General features: G+C 51.2%; 2 protein-coding genes and 1 pseudogene across 14 annotated transcripts in view; 2 read left to right on the top strand and 1 right to left on the bottom strand.

The window, feature by feature from the left end:
* LOC113938174 (RNA-binding protein 12) overlaps positions 1-5024 on the top strand; it is a 36249-nt gene extending 31225 nt beyond the window's left edge. For 7 of the 8 annotated variants that reach the window (XM_027623397.2, XM_027623398.2, XM_027623393.2 and 4 more), the window contains 5 exons: positions 45-99; positions 351-402; positions 2608-2741; positions 2894-3130; positions 3331-5024. In XM_027623397.2, the coding sequence (XP_027479198.1) occupies positions 45-99; positions 351-402; positions 2608-2741; positions 2894-3130; positions 3331-3471 (619 nt within the window). In that variant the 3' untranslated portion in view covers positions 3472-5024. The remainder of the gene's footprint in view (positions 1-44; positions 100-350; positions 403-2607; positions 2742-2893; positions 3131-3330) is intronic. The other variant, XM_027623394.2, reaches the window with a different exon arrangement.
* Positions 5025-5534: 510 nt separating this feature from the next.
* On the bottom strand, positions 5535-11038 carry SPAG4 (sperm associated antigen 4). Of its 6 annotated transcripts, none has more exons than XM_027620455.2 (12): positions 10726-11038; positions 10004-10108; positions 9646-9712; positions 9417-9478; positions 9132-9175; positions 8789-8814; positions 8560-8668; positions 8223-8298; positions 7935-8050; positions 7419-7586; positions 6823-6912; positions 5535-6710 (listed from the first exon to the last, which is right to left on the bottom strand). In XM_027620455.2, the coding sequence occupies exons 1-12, from the start codon at positions 10901-10903 to the stop codon at positions 6561-6563; spliced, it is 1191 nt and encodes a 396-aa protein (XP_027476256.1). In that variant the 5' UTR covers positions 10904-11038; the 3' UTR covers positions 5535-6560. The 6 variants fall into 6 exon arrangements, with proteins under 6 accessions (XP_027476256.1, XP_027476257.1, XP_027476255.1 ...); XM_027620453.2 differs by having other exon boundaries at positions 5536-6710; positions 10594-11038; XM_027620457.1 differs by having other exon boundaries at positions 5536-6710; positions 10613-10826.
* A 3307-nt stretch (positions 11039-14345) lies between these two features.
* Positions 14346-19122, top strand: part of LOC113937724 — a 31110-nt pseudogene continuing 26333 nt past the window's right edge.

Below are 19122 nucleotides of genomic sequence, written 5' to 3'. Positions count from 1 at the left end.
ACAGTCCCCTCCTGGCTCTTCTCCCACTCACTGTCTTCCCACAGGGACAAGCTATTCCCAGCATTTGGATTTGGGGCCCAGGTACCCCCCGATTGGCAGGTGAGCACTCTTTTTGCCTCCCCAACTCCTATTTTCAGTGTCAGGGTCCTGATTTGGGGGGATGTGGTCGACTTGCTGTGTGGCACCCAACTTTATGTGGAGATGCAGGGATGTATCCCTGCAGGCATGTGTATAACAAATGTTCAGGACTACATAGCTCCTATACAATGCTTGGAATATACCATAGTGTCCTTTTTCTTTGCACATAGATGGTCATGGAGAAAGAACCTCATTTTCATTCTTGCCCTCAGGTCTCCCATGAATTTGCCTTGAACTTCAACCCCAGTAACCCCTACTGCCCAGGTAAGTTCCTTCAACCTCCACCGTAAGGCAGATCTGTCCACACCTAGAAGGCCAAGCCTATGCAGACAAGGGAGTGTGGGGGTAATGGGGCAGATACCTGACTCCGTTGTCCAGAGGAGTGGATTTTAGAGCTAGGTCTCTGGACTCAAATCTAGGTCTCAAGTCTTTATCTTGCCTCTTTCTGAAACCATGTGACTTGGGGCCATTGTGCTTTGGCTTCATAAAAACGATAAATACTGTAGGATATTGAATATTTAAGGAGAGGATACATACAGACTTTGAAGCAGTAAGCCTGGCACATACTAAGCGCTCTCTAAAAAATGGTAGCTGTTATTGTTACCTTTGCCTGGAAGCTCACTGGTACCTGTCTGGGCATCAGTGGAAGCCTTGGTGCAGCTCTTTTCAGGGTGCTTTTTGCCCAAGCTCTTTTGTCTAGAGAGGGCCAAACCTTGTGATTCCCTAGTACCCCCACATGGGCAACAAACTAAAGGGGAAAACTTGACCTGATCTGACCTGGGTTTTTGACCTGAGTTCAGACTTAGAGAAAAGTTGTGAGAGTAGTTATAGGGGGTTTAGGTCATTGGAGCTCAGTGGTCAGGGCCTGGGTCACAGGGGCTATTGTTTACCTTCTTTGTCATTCAGATTCTGTCTCCCTTCTGCTCCCTCCCTGCCCCCCATGTATATAGATACAGCCATATGTCTACATCTGTATGTACATGTATATATTTATGTGTGTGTATACACATTTTTTTTTCCCTGAAATGTTTGAGAATTATAGTGAATATGCCCTGCCCCAAGTTTGCCTCTGTGGCTCCACCAACTTTGCACCCTTCATCCCTTAAATATTTCAGTGTATGTTTCCTAAAATCAAAGACATTCTCTTATGTAACTGCAGTACAGTTCTCAAAATCAGGAGGTTAACATCAATACCATTATCCAATCTAGGATTTATTCATTTTGCCAGTTGTCTTTTACAGTAAAAGAAAATCTCAGATCACATAATGCATTTGTTTGTTTTGTCTTCCAGAGTTGTTCTTGTCTTTCACGATATTGACATTTTTTAAAATTACAGGCTAGATAATTTGTAGAATGTCCTGCAGTTTGGGTTTACCTGATACTTCTTTATGATTAGATTCAGATTATGCACTTTTGTTGGGCATATTACAGAAACGATGCTATGTGTTCTCTCAGTACCCCATGTCAGGAGGCCCTGATGTTGATTTATCCTATTACCAGTCTTGTTAACCTTGATCACTTGGTTAAGGTAGAGTCTACCAGGGCGCCTGGGTGGCTCAGTTGGTTAAGCGACTGCCTTCGGCTCAGGTCATGATCCTGGAGTCCCGGGATCGAGCCCCACATCGGGCTTCTTGCTCAGCAGGGAGTCTGCTTCTCCCTCTGACCCTCCTCCCTCTTGTGCTCTCTATCTCTCATTCTCTCTCTCAAATAAATAAATAAAATCTTAAAAAATAAAAATAAAAAAAAAAGGTAGAATCTACCAGGTTTGTCCATTATTTGTAATTAATAAGTATCTGTGGGGAAGATAGCATGAGGCTATATCCATATCTAGTTACTCAGGGGCGCCTGGGTGGCTCAGTTGTTAAGCGTCTGCCTTAGGCTCAGGTTATGATCCCAAGGTCCTGGGATCGAGCCCCGCATCAGGCTCCCTGCTCTGCGGAAAGCCTGCTTCTCCCTCTCCCACTCCCCCTGCTTGTGTTCCCTCTCTTGCTGTCTCTCTCTGTGTCAAAAAAAAAAAAAAAAAACAAAAAAAACAAAACCCAGTTACTCATTAACTAGTACCCTGTAGTTTTAGCACCTATTGATAATCTTTGCAATCAGTGATTGTCAAAGATTTTGTAATTCCTCCTACATTTATTAAGAGTTTCCTCTTCTTTCCCATTAATTAATTATCTAGGGATTCTTATTATATGGATTATAATTCATTATTTTATTAAGTGGGTTATAATCTGATGCTTAACTATCTTAGATTTGTTCAGGGCATCCCCTTAATCAGATTTAACTCAAGTTGTGATTTAGGGCAAGTGCCCTTCTCTTTGTTCTTAGTTCTCCCATCTGTAGGATAAAGTTAAGTACCTTGGGTTATAGGGGTGATTGAATGAAATGCACCCAGGTTCCCAAATCTCCTCGGCCAGGGTGGGGTGATGTCAGGATTGGTATTTTACAGTGTTTTTTGCCTTCATTTTCTAGGCATCCAGGGCATTGTGGATGCTTACCGCCAAGCCCTGCCCCAAGTTCGCCTCTATGGCCCCACCAACTTTGCACCCATCATCAACCATGTGGCCAGGTTGGCAACCCAGGCTGCACATCAGAGGACTGCCTCGGTGAGGATCATGGGAGGTAGTGGTGGTGGTGTGCTGTCTTGGTCAAGGGTTCCCTTCAGGGATATGTAACAAGAGACTTCTTATCAGTATGGGAATGTGTGGCTGGGGTGTTTAGAAGGTCTGCCTCAGTTTGTGAATGGACTTATCCCCAGCAATACTTGGTGCTGTTGCTGCTGACTGACGGCGCTGTGACAGATGTGGAGGCTACACGTGAGGCTGTGGTGCGTGCCTCCTACCTGCCCATGTCAGTGATCATCGTGGGTGTGGGTGGTGCTGACTTTGAGGCCATGGAGCAGCTGGATGCTGATGGTGGACCCCTGCGTGCACGCTCCGGGGAGACAGCTGCCCGTGACATAGTGCAGTTTGTGCCCTACCGCCGCTTCCAGAACGTGAGTGGGGGCAAGCCTGGGGGCAGACCGGATCTGGGAGTTTACCCCTCTCCCTCTCTTGAGTGGGGATACTCACCCTTGCAGTGGGGCAGGGTTGGGTGTTGGGGTTTATATCCTTTGTATCCTTTTTTGGGTATGAAATGTAAACTTTGGGAAGCTGTTACGGATCACCACTGACCTTGCTCTTTTTCTTCTGGCAGGCCCCTCGGGAGACACTGGCACAGACTGTGCTCGCAGAAGTACCCACACAACTGGTCTCCTACTTCAAGGCCCAAGGTTGGGCCCCATTCAAGCCACTTCCACCGCCAGCCAAGAGCCCTGCCCAGGCTCCTCAGGCCTAGATTCCCTTAGAGGGTGGGCTGTGGCTCGTCCTCAGCCTTGTGTCCCCAGGGTCCCTGTGGGCATGGCTCAGTCCTGCACACATTGCCCAGTGCTGCACTTTACATTTTATACTTTTATATTTGCTCCTGCTGTTGCTCTTGATCCCTCCTGCTTGCCCCTGGAATCCTTCATTTAATAAAGATCAGTGAAGACCACTGCTTTGCCACCACTCTGTGTTTTTGAGTGGAAATTTACTATTAGCCGTGTTTATTTTCCCTGAGTCTCAGTTTATCCCCCTTAGAGGTTGCTGAGTGAAGGACACCTCTGACATCATAGCCCTAGGCAAAGAAATTGGGTATTCCAGGCCAGAAGTCTAGAGACACTTCTGTAGGATTGAGTGTGAGCCAAACACCCAGCCTGCCCTGCCTTAGGACAGGGCTGAGCTGGGAACACAGACAAGGAGGGAGCAGTGGTGGTTCAAATCCTAAAGAGAGGCTACAAACCTGAATCTTTTTAATAGCTAATTTTTTTCTTACTAGAAAATTAATATGTATTTTCATATAAAAGAAAAAATACAGAAAAAATAATATCCAAACTCCCATGTGCCAAAAACATATTCAGTGCATATTTTTTAGTCTGTCATGCAAAACTATATACCTGTTTTTTTATTTTACAAAAATGGGATCATATTATGCATACTATTTTAAGATGCTTTAAAATGTATGCTAGTTAGTACAAAATTATTTCAAATATAAATACTGTATAAGATAACAGAGCAGGTGAGGGTTTCTTTCTTTCCTAGGTCTGACCTTTTTTTTCCCTAAGGATATTATACATACTCTTCGCACCTTGTTTTTATAATATTTTGGGTGTCTTACCCATTAGAACTTATTGGTGACCTTATTCTTTTTAATGCATATATATTATTCTGTGTATGAGTATCTTATAGCTTATTTAGCCAATCCCTTATTTATTGAGATTTGGGTCCCCTCCAATTTTACAGTATTACGAAGTGCTGTAATGAATATCCTTGTACATTTACCACAATATTTCTGAAGGATGTTCCTAGAAGTAGAAATGCTAGGAATATGCATATTTAAAATTTTAATAGATACCGTAGATTGCCCTCCATAACAGTTTTTTGTCCCTTTATCTGTTAACATGACAGGCAAAAAATATTTTCATTTTTAGCTTGAATTTATTTAATTTTGAAGGCAGGGTACCATTTCATGTGTTTGTGAGTTATATTTCTTCTGAATAGCCTATTTATAGGTGTTTTTGTTGTTTAAGCCTTTATTCTTATACATGTTGAAAATATTTCCTCCCAAGTTATTGCCTTTTCATTTATATTATCTTCTGATCCATAGAACTCTTTTGATATGGAAGTTTATTATGTATACCAATCTAGCTTGCTTTTTAAGAAATTATCCATATATCATTAATTACTTTCCATGATATTAAACATTCCCTTAAATGTTACCATTTCTTTTGGACGCATTTTTGTAGCATAATTTATCTTCTTGTGTGGGGTGCCTGGGTGGCTCAATTGGTTAAGCGTCTGCCTTCAGCTCGAGTCATGATCCTGTGGTCCTGGGATCGAGTCCCACGTCAAGCTCCCTGCTCTGTGGGGAGACTGCTTCTCCCTCTTCCTCTACCCCTCCCCCTGCTTGTGTTGTCTCTGTCTCTCTCTCAAAGAAAATCTTTTTTAAAAAATTGGTTTATCTTATATACTACTTCCAGTTTTCTCTTTATAAACAACAGTGTGATGAATATCCTTAAAAGTATTATCTTTGATTACATTGATATATCCTTCAGCTCCGTTCTTAGAAATGGAATTACTATGATTAAAGAATGTAAAAAATTTAAGGCTTTTGGTTCCTCTTGTGAAACTGTCCTCCAGAAAAGCTGTATTAGTTCATATTTCTAAACTTAGGCTTTGAGAGCACTCAGTAGAGTTATTTATTTATTTAATTTTATTTAATTTTATTTTTTTAATCTGGTATTTACTTATTTGACAGCACAAGCAGGGGGAGCAGCAGGCAGAGGGAGAGGGAGAAGCAGGAGGGAGATCCCAGGACGCTGGGATCATGACCTGAGCTGAAGGCAGATGTTCAACCAACTGAACCACCCAGGCGCCCCTCAGTAGAGTAATTTAAATTACAAAAGTAATATCCTGAAAATTTAAAGGAATGGATATGCACATACTTATGCATTCCACTTCCTAGAGATATAACAGCTGTTCATAATCTATATGTATATACTTCCAATGCATGAACACACTGGGAAGGATCCTAAGAGGCAAGATGGTGCATGTTCCTTTGCTCAGGCTGGTCCCCGTTTTCTATTCTCTGTCCAGGTAGAACTCCTTAATCTTTTGATGCCTGTCTCCTCCATCTTTTATTCTTCCAATTCTACTTTGACCGTTAGAGTAAAGAATTCTTGGATCAATAAAGAAATTGTTTCCTGGAGCATCCTCCCTCCTGTCAGGCTCCCTGATGGCAGGGACCGATGAACACTTACACCACTTGTACTGGGCCTTGCAGTAAAGACAGCCTGAGATGGGGCTAGAGGCCTCCATCAACTCTGACTCTGATGCTTCCTACAGGTTCTCAAGACTCCTTAGTTTTTGAGTGTTTACTTCAAGAAAAGGGGTAGTTAACTTCTCCACCTGCACCTAGCAGGAGTTGGGGGGACTTTCCCAGAGGGTAGGGGTAGGAAGCAAGGTGCACAAATATGGCTTCAGGCTGACTGGCAGCTCTGAGTTACAGAGGGTGGCCTCTGGAAGAAGGTAGATTTGGGTTCCACTGTGGCACTGTTCCCTTGAGTGTTTCGTGACCTGGGCGGTTTCCCCCTCTGGGGTTATGAGGATTAGTTAGATAATGTGTAGAATATCCAGAGCACCATCTCTTGCACATGGTAAGTACTCCAAAAACATAAGCTGCTATCATATTGATCTGAACTTCTCCAAATTAAGAGGGTGCATTGGAAAGTAGACCCCCTACCACCATATTTATATACCAAAGGCAACCAGAGCCCTCCCCACCCCACCTAAGCATGGATCCAGCTGCTTTGAACACAGACCTGCACTCTACTCCAACAATGAGCATGTTTAATGGGGTTCCCCTGTGGCACTGTCTCCTGCCCCCTCTGAAGTTCGCATGCCATGGGCTCGGACCCGATACAAACATGTGAAACGGGGGTGGCCCCAGTTGCTTAGAATCTGGATCTTCACCTTGGGAAAGGCAGTTGGGGGATCATTCTGGGGAGACAAATGGATCATGCCAAGGCCTGCTGTCCCAAGGGCTGCCTTCCTCTCCAGTCTTCCTTTGCTGTCCCGTTCCTTTAGCACCCTCACCCCCAGAGACACACACCTGTAGGTGGAAAGTCTGAATCTCTGATTTCTCCACATCGAAGGTGAATTTCCCCAAGAAAACTTCAGTCTTATCATCAATCTGGAGGCCCTGGTGGGTGAAGAGTGAGTAGAAGGAACAGTGAGGCACAGGTGGGAGAGGGAAAAAGCAACTTTATGGAGGACCTACTATGGCAGTAGTTGTATGCACGCTCTCATTTATTTTTTGGTGTTAGGGTAGTGTAGTGTGGGATGAGGGCTCCAAGAAACCAGGTTGCAGTTTAGTCTGCCAATTGTTAGCTGTGTGACTTTGGCAAATAAGATCCCCTTTCTGAGCATTACTTTCCTCATCAGTGAGAGGGGAGATGATAGCATTTCTTAGGTTGTTGACTGGATGCAAGGAGATGATCCACGTAAAGCAAAGCACAGAATAAGTGCTCAATAAAGCCATACCTAATGTTTGGATATGGTTGTAATTATAACCTATAGGCCTGAGAGGCGAGTGGTAATATCTCCATTTTATAGATAAGAAGCAAAGACTCAGATAGTGACACCAGTTTCCATGACTGGTACTTTCTAGGCAAAATCCCCCACCTCCTTAGCCTCAGCCCCACTCACGTAGACTGCGAAGTCGCGGGGGGCGCTGTTGGCTCCCCCGGTGTGTGCCACACTGGGTGGTGGGTGCTGCAAGGTGATGTCGCTCAGTTGCACACGACCCGGTAGCCGGATCACCACCTGGCCCTGGTCGCCCTCAAAAGCCCAGCAATTCCCAGGGAACACATCTGGCTGCAGGCGAGCAGGTAGACCTTCAGAACCCACCGACAGAGCTACTCGGCCCTTCCCCAGCTTGGGCGTTGGTTCAGGTAGCCCCCCGTCCCCCCAGCTCAACCTCTTCGTCGGCTCCGCCCAGTCGTCCACCCGGAGTCCGGGTGTCTGTCCAGCCAGATCGGGTTCGGTGCCCCAGTCCCTAGCACCACCAGGCCCCGCCCCCAGCCGCTCCCATTCTCTGCCAGGCAGGGCCCCGCCCAGCGCCACGCCCTCAGTTCCGCCGGGTCCCACCTCCAGGGAGCTGTGCGGTCCTTTCCCAAGCATCCCGCCCCCGGTCTGGTTCTGGGATCCAGGTTCCAGGCCCACCTCCAGGATAACCGTTGGCGGCCGCGCGTAATTCCAGAAGCTGAAGCGATTCCAGAAGTAGGCAGTGTTCGCATCCTCATAGTCGTGTGATGTCTTTTCTAGGTCGATGGAGGCCCCTGGAAGCAGGGAGAAGCCATCATTCAGAGGCTCCCAGGCCTGACAGACAGCTGGGGCAGGGTCTCCGAGGTCGGTCTCTTTGGGCCGGGCATGTGCGTAGGTCTGTCTGTGTCAATGTCTCCGCCCCTTTCCGTGTATCTGAGTCTGTCTTGCAGTGTTTCTGGGTCTTACCCACAGAGCTCAGCGCATAGTCGGGTTTCCTCACAAAGTCTTCATTCAACCTCTGGAATACAATCTTGGCCACTCTCTGAAAAGAGGGAGGGCGGGTCCTGGAGGGACGGAGCTTGCAGGCAGATTTTTCGGGGGGCAGAGTTCTGGGACTCGGTTCTCTGGGTTGGATTTTGTGGGCCCTGGGAGAAATCCCAAGTCAGGGCTCTGGGGCGGGGTTTACCGCTCGGGACCCAGGGAACGGGGGCTCCGCAAGGGGTTTCCAAGGTGGACCTTGGACTGAGCAGTGTGCGGAGCCACGGGACGACACTTTGGACAGACAGGAGGCTGCAGGCCTCACCTCGTTGTTGGCTGCGCGAACGCTGGACACCTCCTTGTGTAGTTTATCCAGCTCGGCCTGGAGCTGCTGCAGTTGCTGCCCCTGGGAGCGCACGCGCTCGTGGTACTCGCTGCGGGCGGGAGGTTGGCGCGCGTGGTTGGCTCACTGTCCCCCTGGGCACTTCCCGTAAGGCCGCGCACAGAAGCGCATTTGAGCCCCCTAATCCCCCACCCCAGTAGCCCTCTTTCACCTTAGAGTCAGCATCTCCTGAGGTTCCTATTGGAAGGAGGGAGGGACAAAATACAGCGCTGCTCAGCTCCCACCCACTCTCTTCTCCCACATCAGCCTGGGAGCAGCCGGACTCAAAGGGCCTTCTTTTTGAGGACTGCCGCCCTCCCTTCCCTGACCTGCCAGGACCTCTCAGAGACCCCCAACCATCTCTGGGCACAGTCCTTCAGAAATCTGTTTATATCCCTTCCTTAGGATTAGAGCCTCCAGCGCTGTCCCCCTCCCACAAGCCAAGGGGACCCCCACAATCTCCAGGGTTATACCCTGCCAACCACCCACCCTGGGATACAGTTGCCCTGACTCACATTCTCCAAAGGAGGGACCAGGTACAGCAGCCCCCACCAGAGTGCTGGAGAAAGAGGAGTGGTCTAAGGGCAAGCCGAGGGAGAGGGTTTCCCTGGCATAAACGGGTGGTGAGGAGAGAAAAGGCTTGAGGGGGGCTGCTGCATCTGAGGGGGGCTAGTGGGCTCTGAAGGGGACTGTGAGCAGCTGAAGGTGTTGAGTGGGCTAAGGGATATAGGAGAAAATGTGCCGGGTTTGGCTGCAAAGCAGCCAGGGCTGGGGCCCCAGGGGATTCTCCACCCCCTCACCTGCCAGAAAGAGGCTCAGCAGTGACACAGCCGTGAGCAGGAAGCGGATGGAACAGACCTCCCTGAAGAACCGGAGGGAGACTGAGGCCCGGGACCCTAATGCACCCCGCAGCCCCACGCCAGGTCCTAGACCCAGCTTCCGCGGACACGACTCAGCCAGGTCTGATTGAGTCAGGCTCAAGCCTCCGCGGGTCCGGCCCTGCTCCCCGCCCCATTCCCTCCCTCTGACCTGTACACAATGACCAGCGCGTCTCCTACCAGGGACAGCAACACGCTCAGCACCTGCAACAGCAGGTCTGGGGAGAGGAGAGGGGGCTTAGAGGAAGGGCAGGGCTGAAGAAGGGCTCAGAGAGCGTGGGGTTTGAGGTTCAGGAGGGGCTTGGGAAGAGAGGGTTGGGCTAGGAGAATTAGATGGGGGCAAGGAGAATGAGTTCACGCTAAGAGAAGGTGGATTGGGCTCAGGGAAAGGGCTGGAGACTGACATGGGATCGGGGCTCAGAACGAGCAGGGTCTCTCAGAAACGAGAACTGGAGTTCAGAGAGGGGAGCCAGAAGGTCAGAGGGTTTCCAGGCTGGCCTGGCCCGTACTCAAGAAGTTCTTGGACACGCGCGGTGGAGGCATCTCCTGCCTCAGATCCAGGGTTGAGAGAAGGTCGAGCTGATCCTCAGAGACTACGGGAGAGCCAGCCAGTTCTGCGGGAGCCCAAGGGCGCCATTGGGGCCTTGCGCAAGGCAGGTCTACTCTTTCCCCGAGACCTGGCCGCAGGTTCCCCAGGCCAGAAGCGGGGCAGCCTCCACGGGCACTGGTCCCACCGCATCCCCACCCTAGGTCTCTCTCAGCGCTCTGGGGCCCCTTGCTAAGTCAAGACATTGATCCCCCAGCGGAACGGAGGCCCCGCGCCCAGGCAAGTCTTGGTGCTGCCCTATTTCTCTGTAGCTACTTATGCTAACACCGAGGCCGCGCCTCCTCAGTTGTGTCCAATCACAGGATTTCCCTGCCCCTTCCCAGGACCGTCCATCACACCGAGGTCCCGCCCCTTAGGGAAATCGTATTTGATGCCTCCCCTCTTCGCCCTACAGGCCCCGCCCCTTAGGAGGTGTCCAGATAGACTTAATCCCGATTCCATGCCAGGCCCCGCCCCCTCCCTAAACTCTCCCGGGTTCGACCCCGCCCGCACCCGAGGCCCCGCCCCTCACGGTTGCCGCGCCACAGGCGGTCGGCCCATTGTGGCTCCGAGGCGCCGGCTTCTGCCGAGAGCTTCCAGCCCATGTGGTTCCTCCGGGCACTCCTGCGCTCAAGGCGGGCTCACCGCAGCTCGAGCCCCGGGCTCTTCTGCCCTCGGGCTCCCCGGGCCCCGGCCCAGCTGACCGGTGCCCGCTGCTGTCCCCCGAGGTGACGCTCACTGAGCTATTGCTGTTGTCGCTGTAGAAGTTGGGCGTGTGCTTGTGAGGGGAAGTGGCCGAGCCCGGGCGAGGGCTCCGCCGCATCCTGACCCCGGGGCGCCCTCTCACGGACGCCAAAGTTGCCGCCGCAGCCGGCAAGGCTCTCCCTCAGCGGATGTGCGCCGCCGGGACGCGACGGACCCTGTGTGCAGCCGGCGGGGCCCCCCCCCCCCGGCTTGATTCAACCCTCTCCCCTGTAGCTGAGCCCGGCTGCTGACGTCATAAAGGAGCCTAGGGTCTCTACGGAACTCCCTGAGGGTGCGTCACAGAGCTAGTCGTGACGTCCCTGGGAGCCATGGCAGTCTCATTCTTTCCCGTGTTAAAGCAAGCGATGACATCACATCACTTCCCAGAAGGCCCTATCTTATGCACTTGTCATAAAAGATTATCCCTCTTCCTGCTTAGTTTTTCTCCTCAGCTCATATCACCAACATGCTGTATATTTTACTTACATACATATCCTATCCATTGCCTGTCACACCCACCAGAACGTAAACTTTATGAAGACAGGGATTTTTGTCTTGTTCACTAGTGTATCCTCCAGGACCTAGTGGGGGGCCTCCTTCTCCCTCTCCCTCTGCCTGCTGCTCCCCCTGCTTGTGCGCACTCTCTCTCTCTGTCTCTCTCTCTCGGTCAAATGAATAAATAAAATCTTAAAAAAAAAAAAAAAAGAGGAGGAGGAGGAGGCAGGGAGTCACCCAGGGCACTTCTTTTTTTTTTTTAAGATTTTTTTTATTTATAGCGAGAGAGAGAGAATGGTAGAGAGAGCACATGAGAGGGAAGAGGGTCAGAGGGAGAAGCAGACTCCCTGCTGAGCAGGGAGCCCGATGCAGGACTTGATCCCAGGACTCCAGGATCATGACCTGAGCCGAAGGCAGTCGCTTAACCAACTGAGCCACCCAGGCACCCACCCAGGGCACTTCTAAATAAACATTTAGTTTTCTTTTGCCGGGCAAACCCTTCAGGCCCCTCCACTCGTCCTAGTCCTCAGGCCAGAGAACTCTGACCTTGGGATCTGTGCTTCCCTCTCCCAAACCCATATTCACCAGAGGCCCGTGGTGTGAGAATTCAGTCTCTATCAACCACCATACCCGCACTCAGACCATCCATCTTGCGTTGCAGAAAATGGAATGAGGAATCCCAGATGGTCACAGCCAAGAGACCAGAGGTTCCCACACTCCTACTGTGCAACAGAATAGAAATTCAGGTTCCCAGATACATTTTGAGATTCTACTTCAGCATTTCTTGAGTGGGTGCAGGAATGTGCACTTTTAACAACCATGTGTGTGATCCTGATTAAGGAGCACACTTTGAAAAGCAATGCAGTGCATTCTATGCACATTACACAGCTAGGCAAATAGATCCAGAAAGGGGAAAGGAGTTTCTAGGGTCCACACAGTGTATGATAGAGATTAGAATTCCAAAATCTTGCCCTCGAGCCCAATACTTTCTGCCACATCCCAACTTCTTTGGAATGTTAGGAAGAGAAAGTGACAGTTCTTAGAAGGGTTGAGGGGGAGCGAGAACTTGCCAGGCTGTGTTCCTGCCCAGAAGGGGAAGTGCCCAGGATGCCTGGGTGGCTCAGTTGGTTGAGTGTGTCTGCCTTTGGCTCTGGTGGTGATCCCAGCATCCTGGGATCAAGCCCAGCATGGGGCTCCCTGCTCAGCGGGGAGTCTCCTTCTCCCTCCCCCTGCTCTTGTGCTCTCGCTTGCTCTCACTCTCTCTCTCCCTCTCAAATAAATAAAATCTTAAAAAAAAAAAGAAGGGGAAATGCCCACATTAGTTTCCAGAGGGGTGGCATCAATACCCTGCTTGATTAGATGCCACAGAGTTTAGGGGTGAAGGGAGGGAAAGGCCAAGGCACTGCAAGCTAAGAATTCTGGTCCCCTCTCCGCCTTCCTTTGGATCCCATTGCCCCTATCTGTCAACTGGGGAGGTGAAGCCTTCCCCCAACATCTGGGGCCTTAAGGTCTAACCTGGACCTTACTTAAAAACAGAACAACCCATGCCTGATTATCTGGGAAACAGGTAGAACAGGGCTTTCCAACCCCTCTGTTGAATTGGAGAAGCTGAAGCACAAGGAGGGACTATGTCTGGCTCACGGCCCACACAGCAAGACCCAGCTCCTCTGAAGGTCTAATCTTATCTCTGCTGCTGCCTGATACATTCCTTGTACACAGGCCAAAATGACAAATCTCAGGTTCCGGAACCCACCCTGTAGTCCTTCCTCTGGATGTCCTTCTCTGATCAACTCCTGTCCTCGAAGCCCATGTTATTTTACCTATTTATTTTTTTAACTAGGCTCCATGCCCAATGTGGGCCTTGAACTCATGACCCTGAGATCAAGAGTCACATGCTCTTCTGACCGAGCCAGGCAGGTGCCCCCTCAAAAGCCCATCTTAAACGCTGTCTCTTCAGGGAAAGTGCCTCTGGCCTCCCTCCTCTTGAGTCCCTGGGTCCTGACCCTATCCTGGTCTTGATGGCAATTGCAGTCTTTCTACACTTTGTTTGGTGTTGGAATCTGTGAAGCTACTGAAAGACAGAGAACATGTCTGATTCACCTCTGTGGCTGCACCCTTCCCCTACATGGTGGCATAGCACAAGTCTTGGATATAGCAGGTGTCATTAAACAGAACGATTAAATGGATGGCCAGGATATGCACTCAACACACAGTTACAATCACACATGGGTACAGACTCCCATATACATTCATTCCTTCATTCAGTAAACGTACTGCACATCTGTTAAAGGGTTACTAACCTAAGCGAGGAGCTCTATGTCCAGAAAAATGCACAATTGTTCAATATTTTATAGACAATTTCAAGAATTTTCAGACCCCCTGAAGCTTATCTATGGTCCCACTAGTAGGACCCCAAGTCCCCCCAAGACCCCAAGTTAAGGGCCTCTGGCTCCTGGTTAAGAAGTGTTCTGAACACCTGCCGTGTGCAAGCTAGGGACATACATTCAACCACTCATTAATTAAAATGTGTTGAGTGCCTACTGCACTAATGCTGGGGGCTAGGGGATTCATTTATTAATCCATCCATTTATTTAGTCAGTTTTTTGAGGGTCTACCACATACCAGACCCTCAGCGGGGCACTGAGGACAGAGAGATGATTAAGGAGCATCCTGAGACCTGTGCCTTTGAGGCCTCCTTGGCTAGTGGGGACAGACTAGGGTTCTGTCTCTTCCCTTAACTACAACTCCACCTTATTCCAGCTCCCACTTCACCAGGATGCATGCAGGATGGAGGCTAAAGCTGGTGCAGGCGGACGACTGAGCTGACCATAGGGACCTTACCCCTTTCTCTCAGTCCTTCGGCTCCCTCTCCACCCATGACCTCCAGGCCTGCCTGTGTGTTTGACTAAAGGGCAGGGATTGCTGAACCTGCTGGGTGAGTCCAGTTGAGTCAGAGGCAAATGGGGTGAGTGGGCAGGTGGGCAGGAGGGCAGACGGGCAGAGGGAGAGCCAGTGGCCCTGGGGCAATGGCTCTGACTGCATGTGTGCGGCGACTGACAGGGCTGCCAGGCACCCATGACCGACAAGTGAGGCTCAGGTTTCGGGGTGAGGCTTTGTAGGGGTGCTCTAAGGATTTTGGAACTGGGGGGCTCCCATTTCTCCATGCCCTAGGCCCCCAATCCAGTGCCTAGGCATCTCTCCAGCCTGTCTCCTTCCTCCCCACAGCCCAGTTCTCTGCCTCTTTTCCTTTCTACCTTTCTTTAAGGGTGAACCCTGGGAGACTGGACCCTGGGCTGGGCGTCTGTGGTGTGTGTGTGTGTGTGTGTGTGTGTGTGTGTGTGTGTGTGTGTGTGTGTGTGATTTTTTTGTGGGGAGGGACTGATAAATGACTATTTCAATTCTGAGCAGCCTTCACCCAAAAAATGAGAATTCACTGTGGTCAAGAGGCAGATATCGGTGAGGTGAGTGGGATTGGGTCCTGGATGTGGAGAAGCTGATCTGTGCCACATCCAAGTCCCTCTTTATGAGTTGGGGGGCTTATTCCTAGGTTTTGGGAGCTGTATTCTCAGGAAGTGGGGTCAGTCTCAGGCTTGAGAAGCCAGACCCAGTCAGAATCAAGAGTGAGGGGGGATTAGTTCTTGGCTGGTAGTTTACCCTCAGATCAGCCCTAGGGTGGAGTCAACCCTGTGTTGGGGAAGGGGGAGTTGGTTCCAGGTTTGGGACATTAGTCATAGAATTAGCTCCTAGTTTGGAGGGTTGGATCCTGTTTCAGGGTTAAGATAGGCTCTGGACTGGCAGTCAGGGTCAGCCCAGTGTTGTGTATCACAAGATTCCTCCTATCCCCAGCAGTTCTGTTGGCCACACTATGGGGCTCCGCTGGTCGGGGAGTGCCTGTCTGTGCAGGTGGTTAACAGCAGCTGTGTGTTCAGCCCCAGGTGAGTAGGCTTGGGGGAGCCAAGGATGCAGGTAGGGCTGGACGTGGCATGGGGCCATCCTCCTGGGTCATTCTTCTGCTCCCTGCCACACCCGCAGGTCTCTCAGGACACTGGTGATCTCCCTGCAGCAGCTACAGAGTATTGGGCATGTGGTGCTACGGGAGGCCCTAGTGGTTGAGAATCTGCGAGTGACCCCGGTGAGTCCCACCAGTCCTCAGCCTGCCATCCCCAAGCCTGAGAGTCCCTCTGAGGTCCAGACAGGAGTGATAACAAGGCCACCCAGCCAGGACTCCTTTCACTGTGGCCCCTACATGGGCTAGCCCCTACATGGGCTAAGGGCCAGGCTCCGCTCTGAGGACCAGGGGTGTGGCAATGGGGGAAGAGAAGTTCTGTTCTGCTCCCTGGCCCGGGACCAGACTAAGTTCTTTTGGAAGGCAAAGATGAACATGGCTGGATTTTCCTGGTGTTTCATGGAGGGTCATATAACCTGGTAGGAATGGACCTGGGTTCCAATCTCAGATCCACCATTTCCCAGCTGAGAACGTGGACAAGTTATTTAGCTTCACTAAGCTGTTTCCTCATTTACATTATGTGGAGTCATAGGAAATGTTGAATTTTTCAATCAGTCTGTTGTTTGTTGAGCTCTGATTGTAAGCTGTGCCAGGCAATGAGGATTGAGTGGTGAGCACAGCCAGATAAGTATTGCCCTCTTAGAATTCTATATCTAAAGAGAGAGGCAAACATTAAACAAATATTCCACGAATAAATGCAAAATTGTCAGTGATGGGTGTTACAAAAGAGCTGGTAGGGGGTTGGGAAAGTGTGTAACAGAGGGATGTAACCTACCTGGGGGTCAGCTAGGGTCTTTCCCTGACCCTAGGGGGGGTCTACTACTTCCTTTCCCTGAGGAAGTAGTGGTTGAACTTTGAATGGAAGGATGATAAGAGTTAACTAACTTCCAGTGCTCTGAGAGAGTATAACTGGGGTGCAGGGCAGGAGCAAACCCCATATGAGACAGGGCTGGAAATGTTGGCAGGGACCAGACCATGCAGAACAGTGAAGCCACAGTCATGAATTTCCAAGAGCAATAAGAGAATTCTGGAGTTGTGTTTGGCCCCTTCAAGAGGTAACTAGCACATGCTAAGTTCTTAATAAGTTGTCAATATTATTAATGACCAGAGAGGAACCACAAACTCATCACAGATGCAGGCCAGGAAAAGGCATTGTCTTTGGACTTCTTTTAGCTCCAGGCAGTTTGAGGGGCGCTGGGGCGCACTGTGTGTTTGGTTTCAGATACAGGTGGAGTCTTGACCTGAAGTCTCAGCCCCCAGAGGGTGCAACTGGAGCCAGGGCAGAGGAGGATTTTGGAGCATCCATCCAGGACAGGTACCCTCCCCAACCTCCTGCCATCTAGGCAGGCCAGATTGTCCCAGCCCAGGCAGGTCGTGGGAGGGAGAGTGGGACCTGGATCTGCTGGATGTGGTGACCCTCGGGCCTGTGCCGCCCAGGCTGCAGCTCTGTAGTCACGCACAGCCCCTCACTCCTTTCATTTATCCTTCTTCCAGCTCAGAACTGATCATCCCCAATGTGGGCTTCCAGGAGCTGGAATAAGTACATGGGGATGATCTCGGATCACCAAGTCAGTCTTGGGATTAGGAGTCAGTGGCACAGGGTCAGTCCCAGGGTCTGGGATCAGTATTCAATCAATTCTAGGGTGAGAAGTCAGTCCTAGAATCAGGAGTCAATTCTGGAATTAGGGGTCCCAGGTTAGGGGTCAGTCCTGCAAATAGTGGGTGGGGTCAGTCCAATGGTCAGAAGTCAGTCCTAGGGTCAGGGAAGTCAAGGGGTGCCCAGAGATGGGTGACAGGTTCCAGACATGTCCCTTGAAGGCCTTTCCTATCAGGCCGGGGAGGCCCAGCTGGAGCGGTGGGCAGTGGCATTGGGCCACAGGCTAGCTCGAGGCCTAGCTCAGCAGGATGATGAAGACAAGGAGCTGGAGCTGGAGCTGGAGGACGAGACTGATGTGGCGCTTTCTGGTGTCGTGTTCAGCCACCTCAAGAGGTAACTTGTACCCACTGCTCACCTGCTCCCACACCCACCAGTGTGTCAACCTCACACGCTTATACATGTAGGCCTGTGCTCATCCACACTCACAATCACACGATCCCAAGGTGTGGGTGAGGAGTGGATATCCTGGGGCCAAGGGTCACTTTCTCCTAGACATACACCCTGCTCCATTCACGCACACAGTTACACTGGCACACGTGGGGCTTCTGGAGCCCACTTAGGGGATGAAGGCTTGATAAGGGTAAGGAATTTTGTCTCTTTTGTTCACTGCAGTGTCCCAGGGCCTAGAATAGGGTTGGCACATAGTAGGTTTTCAACAAATCTCTGTTGAATGAATGAATGGTCTCAGGGCTCCAGGAATGAGTCAAATTCTGGGTATATGGTTGAGATGGATGCCAGACAGACTGAAAGCACTCAGAATCCAGTTCAGAGGGAGAGGAGGTCTTATCCGTAGCACTGAGCAAGAGTGTGTAGGTGGTCCGGGAGAGGAAGTGAAGTGAGAGCTGACCTTGTCCTTCCAGGCAGCTGAGCTCGGGGCCTGGACCGAGGGGATCCTTTCCAGGTGTCCAGAGCTCACAATTTCCAGGTACCGCTCTCCCTCTGGGCCCCAACTCTTGGGGAATACCACCTGCTCTCCACACACTTGGGTTTCCCCCCTACTTTGGCAGGGGATGGCTTCCTTTTCTCTTGCTCCTGCCCCCTTCAGGTGGGGGTCACAGTGCTCAAGGCCCAGAAGCTGGTAGAAATCAACATTAACCCCTATGTGGCAGTGCGTGTCGGGGAGCAGCGCCGAGTGACCGCCACGCAGCGCGGGACTAACTGCTCCTTCTACAACGAGGTGCGTGCGACTAAGGAAGAGTGGGGCCTGAGAGAACCGGTGGGACCCAGGATTTACCCTGTCTGCGGAGGGGGCGTGGCCTAGGTGGAACGGAGCAAGTGCCTGAGGTTAAGAGGGGCCCCATGAGGGAAAGGGTGCCAAGGGGCGCCAGGACGGGGAGGGGGCGTTCTCTTTGCAAGAGGCAGGGGCCAGCTGGCGTGAACCCTTCACATATACTTTCTCTCACCTCTCGTTACCCCACTTCAACCTAGTACTTGTTCGAATTTCATGAGACCCGGCTTCACCTCCAAGACTTGCTGCTGCTGGAGATCACGGTGAGGCGGGTAGGAATAAGAGGTATCCTCCAGAGAAAGGGGGATGCCGAAGTTCCAGAACTAACCCCACCTTCCCCCAGGCTTTCCATTCGCAGACCCTCCCCTTCATGGCCTCCCGGATAGGAACCTTCAGGATGGACTTGGGCATTATCTTCGACCAGCCAGGTACCGAACCCTCCCCTCCTTTAGACTCATCTGTACCGACAGGGGAAATTGACCCTCTGGGCCCTGATCCCTAGATACTAACTTCGGGGACAGAAGCCTCTTCCTAAGGCTCACCTCCAGGCATTCCCGCTCCTCCCTACCGAGTCGGACATGAACCCGGGTCAGCGCAGCCCCACGACTGCCCCGTGCAGCCCGCGGGTCTCCCCTGACCCGTGGCTCGCCCCTCCGCCCCCAGATGGCCACTTATACCAGAAATGGGCTCCGCTGCACGATCCCCGGGACACCCGTGCCGGGACCAAAGGCTTCGTCAAGGTCACTTTGTCCGTGCGGGCGCGCGGGGACCTGTCCCCTCCGCTACCAACCCCGGGCCCCGGGCACAGCCCGGACATCGACAAGGGAGCTGGGGTGAGGGCGAGTGGGGAGGAGGAGGGGGTAAGGAGGACCGGGCGTGGCCTCAGGGAGGCGGAGAGGGAGAGGGGCCGAG

The sequence above is a fragment of the Zalophus californianus genome, chromosome 8 (genome assembly GCF_009762305.2).
Source record: "Zalophus californianus isolate mZalCal1 chromosome 8, mZalCal1.pri.v2, whole genome shotgun sequence".
In the NCBI taxonomy this organism is placed as follows: Eukaryota; Metazoa; Chordata; class Mammalia; order Carnivora; family Otariidae; genus Zalophus; species Zalophus californianus.
The sequence above is the reverse complement of the archived record's forward strand: the minus strand, read 5'-3'. Positions and strand labels throughout refer to the sequence as shown.